The sequence below is a fragment of the Octopus bimaculoides genome, chromosome 4, assembly GCF_001194135.2.
Source record: "Octopus bimaculoides isolate UCB-OBI-ISO-001 chromosome 4, ASM119413v2, whole genome shotgun sequence".
In the NCBI taxonomy this organism is placed as follows: Eukaryota; Metazoa; Mollusca; class Cephalopoda; order Octopoda; family Octopodidae; genus Octopus; species Octopus bimaculoides.
The window spans coordinates 140,776,074-140,786,325 of NC_068984.1; the positions used below are offsets into that span (position 1 = coordinate 140,776,074).

At 39.6% G+C, this 10,252-nt stretch overlaps 1 protein-coding gene across 9 annotated transcripts in view; it reads right to left on the bottom strand.

The window, feature by feature from the left end:
* Positions 1 to 10,252, bottom strand: part of LOC106877933 (uncharacterized) — a 229,994-nt gene that overhangs the window by 96,821 nt on the left and 122,921 nt on the right. For all 9 annotated transcript variants that reach the window (XM_052967535.1, XM_052967536.1, XM_052967537.1 and 6 more), the window contains exon 3: positions 2,828 to 3,068. In XM_052967535.1, coding sequence (XP_052823495.1) covers positions 2,828 to 3,068 — 241 coding nt within the window. The remainder of the gene's footprint in view (positions 1 to 2,827; positions 3,069 to 10,252) is intronic.

The window sequence follows — 10,252 nt, forward strand, 5'->3', positions numbered from 1 at the left end:
ATGCGAACACATTTCTCTCCTACAACATCACTATTCTCTCTCCTACACCGTCTTGCAACACGAAATACCTCGAGTCTTTGGTCCTCACGGCGCAGAACATTGGCAAATCTTTCCTTATCTGCTTCCCCTCTGGCTAAATAAACCTGTCGCCTAGCCTCCCTTCTGGCACATTGGTACAATTCCCTGCTACCACCGTTCTTCCAGTCCTTCCAAGCTTGTTTCTTTTGTCTAATAGCCCTGTCTACCTCCTTGTTCCACCACCACGTTACTCTGGGTTGGGAGGTGACCTTACACCACCCACAAATCTGGTCGGTGGCTTTCAACAGGTTGTCCCGCAGAAATCTCCAATGGAAGGGAAAAAAATCAAATTATAAATGTGGCAGCTTGAAGCTTTTGAAAATATCAAATATACATACATAGAAACATATATATTATGCCCTATTTACATGAACATATATGCAAATATATATACATACACAATTTGCATGCATATAATCAATAGGTGTGTATCCACATATTTGACTGCATTGAGCACTTTTTCTGTTTAGTACTAAAAAAAAAAAGGTAAATAAAAGAAAAAGGAGGAAAAAAGTAGAATAGCAAAGGCATGGCTGTGTGGTAAGAAGCTTGCTTCCCACCCACATGGTTCTGGGTTCAGTTCCCCTGCATGTTACTTTGGACAAGTGTCATCTATTAGAGCCTTGGGCTCACCAAAGCTTTGAGTGAGTGGATTTGGTAGACAGAAATTGAAAAAAACCTGTCATATATATGTGTGTGTGTTCACCTCCACTACTTGACAACTGGTATTGGTGTGTTACATCCCCATAACTTAGTGGTTTGGCACAAGAGACTGATAGAATAAGTACCAGGCTTAGATAAAAATAAAGCATTGGGGGTCAATTCATTTGACTAAAGGCAGTGCCTTTAGTCAAATGAATTGACCCCCAATTAAGAGATATATATGCAATTCAAAATATAAACAAAACCATAAAATAAATTTTTATTTTTCAAAATAACACAAAACTAAGAAGGGAAAATAATTTTTATTTTTGTATATTTCTACTTTATTTATATTTGAAAAGTTTTCTCCTACTTGTTTTAATTGCAAAGATTTGATCAGATCCTCACCATGATACCACGAACACTTTGAAATTATATTTCTGATCATATAAAACTACTTTGATATTATTTTAGCAATTTTAGAGTAACTCTTGTGCCGTAAACCATTTATCATTTCTGATGTGCTTCCACTTCCCTTTAAACCCTAAGCATAAGCTTATTTTGTTTAATCCAGCACTGGTGTGCAACCTGGAGACAATAGTTCAGAGGGTGCATAGATTTTATTCCTGGACTGGTGGACAGGTGGTGCCCGAGCAAGGCGTTTCATTTCACAATGCTTTCAGTCTTCAGCTGCAAATGAGCAGTGACCTAGTATACTAGTGTTACTCTCTCTCCCTGTGACAATCACAGATATTCTGCAGGATCATATGTGGGAGAGTTGAGGGAGCATGCTTGTGTCCCTTCAAGGGCACTGACAACAATTAGCAAACACAAATACATGCAAGTATATCATCCCTGCTTTTGCGAGTGATGGTTGTAAGTTTTAAGATGGTTGAATCATGTAGCCTTCCCCATAACTAGTTCCTGAAGGACATGAAACTCCTTTGGTCCAACCCATTATTATAGACAGGGGAGGGCAATATTAGGTATACAGCTGCTTGATATGAGCATCCACTCAGAATCCACAGAAATAAAAAAAGAAGGGTTTCTAATGAACTAGGCATCCCCTGCAGATCCCTCCGTCGACTTATGAATTGCTCCACATGGTTCCGGGTTTAGTCCCACTGCTTGACACCTTGGGCAAGTGTCTTCTACTATAGCCACTGGCCGAGCAAAGCCTTGTGAGTGGATTCGGTAGACGGAAACTGAAAGAAGCCCATCGTATATATATATATATATATATATATATATATATATATATGTGTGTGTGTGTGTGTGTGCATATGATTGTGTGTCTGTGTTTGTCCCCCCACCATCACTTGACAACCGATGCTGGTGTGTTTACGTCCCCGTAACTTAGCGGTTCGGCCAAAGAGACTGATAGAATAAGTACTAGGCTTACAAAGAATAAGTCCTGGGGTCGATTTGCTCGACTAAAGGCGGTGCTCCAGCATGGCCGCAGTCAAATGACCGAAACAAATAAAAGAGTTATATTAAACAACCGTAGATCTTCTGTATACCTGTATACCCAAGAGAGAAGGGGATATAAGGAGAGAGAGAGAGAAAGTGAGAGGGAGTGTGAGAGTGAGTGTGAGAGTGAGAGAGAGAGAGAGTGAGAGGAAATCCTACGGAAGGGATTTTACACACCCACCTCATTTTAATGTAGAACGGAGGAGGGACAATGGTAGATTAGAAGATTCAAAATACGCGGACAGGCTAGCTAACAGGTAGATATGGATTTAAGTTTAGCCAGTAGTACTCAACAAATTTTCGCCTTTGGACCCCTTTAATTCCTTGTTTTACTTTTGAGGACCCTAATAAACATTCGATGCCTTTTTGTAATTAAATATAAGGAATTGTGTAAACAATATTGTTAAATATATTTTATGTATTATACAAGCATAACCAATTTATTGCACGTAAACTTTAACAACAGTATCATGCGGTCCCCTCCACAGGATCATACAGACCCCGGTTGAAAAACCACTGTGGTAAGCAAAATAAGATGTTATCTGTGATAACTCAAAACATTGTGTATTAAGATTGTTTCAACAAGATTATCGTCATAGAAGGGCAATAAAAGAACTGAAAGAATTTATCACTTTACCTCGAACGGAAGAGGTTTGTCCATCTTATTGTCGTTGCCTGTACCTACCGCGTAAGGTGGAGTCTTACTCTGTTCCTTGGGTAACAACTTCACCCTGTGACTCTCCACCAAACCGATCGGCTGGTTAGCTTTGTAATCGATGGGTTCGCGGTCACGTTCAGATATCGCTACTAGCACATAAGCCGACGGGTTCAACCTCTTGCTAGCAGCAAGTTGTACGAGAAGGTCCATCATCGCCATACTGGAATAAGATAAAAAGAAAGGGGCCGGGAACGAAAAAAAGGAGATTAGTAAAGGAAAAATAGAAAGAATATTACATACCTCCGATGGAGATTTCAACGATAAAGATTTCCAAATTGGCATTTTGCAAATGTAGTATACACACAAAAGTGTAAATATATATATATTTAAGTAATATACATCCAGGAGAGTGTTAACATCTTAAAGTACTTTTAAGTTGTATATCAAAAAGATAATTATTATTATTAAATATACTGGAAAATGTTTTTGATTTTGCCTTTCAGAACTTGTTTTTGCTTTCAACTTTTTGTTTTCTTTCTTGATATTTTTTGGTAATGACGAAATAAACAAAGCAAATATTTTGCTAATTTGTTTTCATTTTCTTAAATATGCATTCATGAATATTAATTATTTATTTATTACGAGCGGTTGTGTACGGCAGAAATACATTAGTTTGGTCTAATATGGGGGTGGGTACAATATCACTTTTGGTTTTTGTTCTTTGAAAGCACTTCAAAATATAAACACGTTTTTTTGGTGTTTCTCTGTTCATGGGACATTTCTTTTTTAAACTAACTTTTGTTTGACACCCCACAGGGAGGAAATAAATAACTTATATATACACACATGTATGTATATACGCACATATGTATGTATATCTATCGTACTTTAAATATGTGAAGAGGGAGAAAGAGTAGTGCGAAGAATTAAAATCTTGGCAGTTTGTTTGTGTTGTAAGTTGGTTTCTGACAAACTCCAGTCTGCTAGATTAGGGTAAATACCCGTCCCAGACCAGTTTCTTTTAACTGGACGGCATTGATTGTGTAGACATCTCCAGGTGAAAGAACGAATGAGATTACTGTAAACAGTACCCAGGTATGTCGTTCCGGTTGGGTAGGGGACGGAATAAAGAGGATGAGAGGGAGGTGGAGACTTACAGGTAACCTGAGTGGTCGGAGATGGTGGTGGTGGGCAGAGTGGTGACACGTGGAGAAAGAGAGAGATAGAGAGAGAGAGTCTGTGTGTAAGGTGTATATGTACGTAAGCGGGGTGGAGCGAGAATAAGAACAATATAAGAAAGGTAGAGGAGGAATAATAAGTAGAGATTGATAAATAAGAAGATAGACTGAGAAAGAGAGAGTCCAACAAACACAGGTAGATATTGAGGGAGAGATAAAGTCAGGTAAAAAAAAGTTGGGGGTAAAAGCGGGTACAACTACACACTGTGCCTTGAGTGACGATCAAGGATAGATTCCTTTAACCACCAGTATTGTGTACATCTTTTCTTCACGATCCAACGAGGAAGCCTCTGTGTCCCTCAAATCTTAGACATAACATATCGATAATGTAATCCTAAATAGTCCTAAAAAGTCGGGATAGTCACGGCTGGAGTTTTTTTTCTTTATCACAGATCTTCTCAGTCAAGGCTGACCGAGGGTTAAACAACGTGTAGATCCGTGTCGATGCACTGGGGAATACTTTATGCGGTCGCTCGACATGCTAGAAATAGCAGCCAAATCTCATGTTAGCTGTCTTGAAATGGAAGAATACATCGTATAATGTATTTGTTAACGTCGTATGTCAGATTATAAGATAGGATAGTCATGAATGGAATGGTTTTGATTATAGATATGCTTGTTCACGGCCGATCCGTACGTCAATGTTTGTCAGGTAAAACGAATGACCACCAGTAAGTAAGTCTTCCTTTGGCCACCCCAGGCGCGTGACTTAATAGTTAGGGTTCACGATCATAAAGTCGTGAGTTCAATTCCTGGCGGTGCAAGCATTTTATTTCACGTTGCTCCAGTCCACTCGGCTGGCTAAAATGAGTTGTACCTGTAATTCAATTGACCAGCCTTGTTACATTCTGTGTCACCCACTGGCTCGGGAACGAAATTTGTTAAGGGGGTGCAAACCTAGGTCCGTTTAATTTGTTTTTGTTCTTTGAGAAGAAACCTAACTTGGAGCTTCTTTTTGCAAACCTGAGTAAAGTAATTAGGGGTGCAAATTTTTGAGTTTGCACTCCACAAAAATTCTAGGGGGTGCACTTGCACCTCTTGCACTCCGTTTTCGGGTCTGTCACCTCGAATCTCAAAGAGAACTACGTTAAGAGTATGCGTGTCTGCGGAGTGCTCAGCCACTTGCACATTAATTTCACGAGCAGGCTGTTCCGAGCAACTGGAACCCTCGTCGTCGTAAGCGACGGAGTACCAATTTTTTTTTTTTTTTTTTACCTAAATGACCATCACCTTTAAACACTTATCACCAGAACTGTTAGAAATAGCAACTAAATCTCCTTCAAATCACATTAAATTGATTGAAAACAGAAGAGCATTGTCTGGCACACGTCTAAAAACAAACGGGGTGGTCACAGGCGGAATGCTTTTGATCATAATTTTACTCAAATAATGCTGACCTGGTATTAACAACAACAAAGTAGAAGGAACCTTCAAGTTGTCCCTTGACATGCGAGAAATAGCAGCTAAGTCTCCTTAAATCACATCCTACTGACTTAAGAAAGAAAAGACATAATCGATGATGTGGTTCTAGAAACACCATGTCTGGAAACAAAAGAAATGACGGGATGGTCACGAGTTGAACGTCTTGGAGTTTGAGTTTATTGATCCAAGGTGCAAGGGGAGGCAACTTAACTTGACACCAATGCATGACAGGTACCTTTATTTTCAAAATAGTTATCTGCATCTACGCACACGCACACACACACACACACACACACATAGCACAAATACACACATATAGACATACATGCTCTGTAACGACAGAGCACATAGGCAGTTTACAGTTAGGATTAGCGTTTAGAGTTACTGAGTTAGAATATAGGATTAGGGTTTAGATTTTGGATTAAGGCTTAGGGTGTAGGTTTGAGTTTAGGGTTAAGGTCTTAGTGGTCAAAGTTCAAGTTTTGAGTTAAGGTTTAGGATTAGAGTTTTACTTTAGGGTTTAAGCTTAGTGTGTTGGGATTAATTTTAGGGTTAAATTTAAGGTTTAGGGTTAGGGCTTATGTGTATCATTTAGGGTTCTGGTTTAAAAGTAAGGTTCCGGGTTCAGAATTTAGAGTTAGATTTAAGGCTGGACTTCAGGGCTAGAGTTTAGATTTGGGGGTTATAGGTTAGGCTCGGGATTAAGTGTAATGTTTAGGGCAGGGGCTACAAATATATTGAAGATGCTTTTTATAAAAATTTTCTATTTCAAATAAGGATTTAGCTGTTATTTTGCTATATTGAAAAATGCATGTCTTTTTTTTCAAGCACTCTTCCCATTAGAACCTTGTTTCATAATAATATTTTTAATATGTGTATTTTCTGTATGTACAAAAGAATCAAATAATTTATTTTACATTTTGAAATATATACCAATATTTCCCATCCATGGTTTCCAGGAACTCTACAGTTCCATGAGAGTTTGCTAAGGGTTCCACAAGAAATACTGATAAATGCAGTAATTACATGTAAACGAATTTTTGAGTCATTTTCATGTTTATTATAAATGCACAGTGTATTCCAAATGTGAAGGTGCATGGCTCAATGGTTAGAGTGTTGGACGTTCGATTCCTGGACTGGGCTGCGTGTTCTGCTCTTGAACAAGACACGTTATTTCACGTTGCTCCAGTTCATTCAGCTGTAGAAATGAGTTGTGATGTCACAGGTGCCAAGTTGTATCAGCTTTTACTTCTCCTTTGGATAATTATGGTGGAATGACAAGTGGAAGCTGGTATGTATGGGCAACTGCTGGTCTTTCATAAACAACATTGCCCAGACTTGTGCCTTGGACGGGCACTTTCTAGGTGCAATCCTATGGTCATTCATGATCGAAAGAGGTCATTACCCTTTATATTCCAAATACTGGCACCTTTGGATTGTAAAGACATGCTAAGGGAGAGAATAACCTCTTAACAGGGAATTCTTGAAATGTCTGTTCTAAACAAGGTGAGATTTCTTAAACCTAATCCGAGGCATCTGAAGAATTTAGCACAGCCAAACTTTTCAAAGAAGTTTTTTGAATTGTTTTAATCTCTTATGAGTTTGAATTTTTAAAAAGAGAAATAAAAAGATTAATAGCCCTCCATTACAAGTGTTGGCATGAACACGTCCTCTGCCTTCTGTCAGATCATCCTACCAAGGCCTTACTCTTGTCTGATGCAGCAGCTTCAAGCTGACAGAGACCCCATGTCAGACCCTACACCAGATGGGTAGATGTGATTAAGGAAGATCTTCAGAGACTTGATGTCACCTTGGAGGATGCAAAAGGGCTGGTACAGGACCACTTGTGATGGTGGGCACTGGTGGACCTGGTTGGCTCTCTACACGATGACACCTTTGGGACAACTACTCTGGGATGTCCCCAGCACCATCGAACTAGAGCAGAGCAGAGCAGAGAGAGAGAGAGAGGTGGGGGAGAGGGATGGTATTTCAAAGATGGGAAACCTTGATCCAATGTGCTGTTTCATTACTTGATACAGTGGGGTATTTTTTAACCCTTTAGCATTTAAACCAACCATACCTGGTCCAAATATTCTACCTGTTTTATGTTCAAACTAGCCAGATCCAGCCTCTCACACCTTCCCTACAATGTCATTCCAAAAATACACAAACATATCACTGAAATCTTAAAGCTACAAGATGTTTGATTAATTTAACCCTGTGTCGTATAGCCAGCCAGAGAAGATGTCTCCTGGGGCTAAATTACTGCAACATTCATCCTAAACCAGGACTGCCATGTTATGTTGGCAAACAATCTATACTATAATTTAACCCTTCCGTTACCAATCCAGCTAGAACCAGCTCTGGCTTTGAGTACAAATATCTTGTTTTTATAAGTTTTGAATTAAAATCTTCCACCAAACCTTAGTCATAATTTATGTTCCTAACACTAGCTGAATGATAAATAAGTTATTTTACTAAATTCTTTGTTATATTTAAAATTAATTGAAAGAAACACAGAGCATCTCAACAGAAATATGGTAACAAAAGGGTTAAAACAATGTGAATAAAAAAGAATTATATTTGACAAAGAAATCTGAATGCTAAATGGTTAAGGGAGATTTGACAAATATTTCTAGTGGTGCATGGCAAAAAAGCATGACCATCCCAGCTAATTCCATCGTTCCACCCATGTCCTTCCCTGCTGAAAATGAAGAGTAAAGACAAAAACACCTTAAGCCATCTTGGAGTGGAGGTGTGTGTGTGTGTGTATGGGGGGAATGTGTCACATCACTCACTGTGTTAATGAAACAATCTCTATATTGTTATGATATGGTTGGTATGTCAGTGGAGGTGGTATTGGTGGTGGTGGAGGCGATTCTGATTGTGGTGGTGGTGGTGGAAGTGGTGGTGTACAGAGTGGTGGTGAGAGATGCCATTGCTTAAGATTGAGGTCAGTCATTGAACAATAGACCTGAACTGGAGGAGGAGGAGGAGGAGAGAAAAAGGGAAGAAACTGGTGACAAGTGGACAATGGTTGGCTGTGTGGCAGTGTTGTTGTTGTTGTTGTTGGTGGTGGTGTAGTTTAGCCCCAGGTCGTTCTTGATGTAGAAGATGACTTATCTATATGATCAAAGGTGTCCCAACTGGAGCCATCCCATCTTAATATTCTACAACTGCTCCATGATGGCAGAGCGTGAGTTGAAGGAGGAGATTTAACTGTAGTTTCTAGCAGGTAGAATGACCTTACTAAGGCTCTCTCAATGACTAGTAGTAGTAGTAGTAGTGGTGGTGGTGGTGGTGGTAGTAGTAGTAGTAGTAGTAGTAGTAGTGGTGGTGGTGGTGGTGGTAGTAGTAGTAGTAGTAGTAGTAGTAGTAGTAGTAGTAGTAGTAGCAGCAGCAGCAACAACAGCAGTGGTGGTGGTGGTGGTGTGGATGGTGGTTGTGGTGATGATGGTGATAGTGGTGATGATGACAGCAGTGTTGTCAGGAAAAGTTCATTTGATGGTTAAAAGAAATTTCAAGAATTCTTACAGTAACTAAAAGCAACATCTACTTTAATAACAATAACAACAACAAAAACACCCAGGAACAGCAACAATAACAACAACACCTTCTCTAACAACAACAACAACAACAATAACAGCAACATAACGAGCCAAAATGGTTGCTAGAAAGAGCAGCCAAATCTAAAAATCACACATTTCATAATGTGTGCATTATATATAGGTGCAGATACACCTATATCTAAAAAGATGGGATGGCCAAAGCTGGAATGTCTCTTGCCATAGATCTGCTTGATTAGACCTAGGGTTAAACAGCAGCAGCAACAAGAAGAACACTTCATGAAGGAGTCTCTATGTTAGTGGTTCTCAATCATTTTTTGCCTGTGCACCCCAATGGTTCCTGTTTTATTTCGATGAACCCCTAGAGCCATTTGATATTTTTTTTAAAAATCATATTTTTACGACAAAATATTTTTAAGAGTTCATCATCATCATCATCATCATTGTTTAAAGTCCGTTATCCAGGCTGACATGGGTGGGACGGTTTGAATGGGGATTGGCAAGCCAGGTCACACTAGGCCCCAATCTGATCTGGCAATGTTTCTACAACTGGATACCCTTCCTAATGCCAACCACTCCGAGAGTGTAGTGGGTGCTTTTTATGTGCCGCTGGCATAGGGGCCAGTCAAGGTGGTACTAGCATCAGTCACATTCGGATAGTGCTTTTTATGTGCCACCGGCACGGGAGTCAGTCAGGCGGCAAAAATTATCCAAAATATTTGGTGTATTTTAGAAGTGGAACCAATTTATTACTTTGTCACTCTTTTATTTGTGTCAATCATTTGACTGCAGCCATGCTGGAGCACCGCCTTTAGTCAAGCAAATCAATCCCAGGACTTATTCTTTGTAAGCCTTGTACTTATTCTATTGGTCTCTTTTGCTGAACCGCTAAATTATAGGGGTGGAAACTTACCAGCATCGGTTGGGTGGGGACAAACACAGACACACAAACATATACATATATACGACAGGCTTCTTTCAGTTTCCATCTACCAAATCCACTCACAACTTTTTGGTCGGCCCGAGGCTATAGTAGAAGACACTTGCCCAAGGTGTCACGCAGTGGGACTGAACCCGGAACCATGTGGTTCGTAAGCAAGCTACTTACCACACAGTCAGTGATGGTGACTAACTAATTGTAAAAATATTCAAAACAATGATACCAAGTAACACTGGTG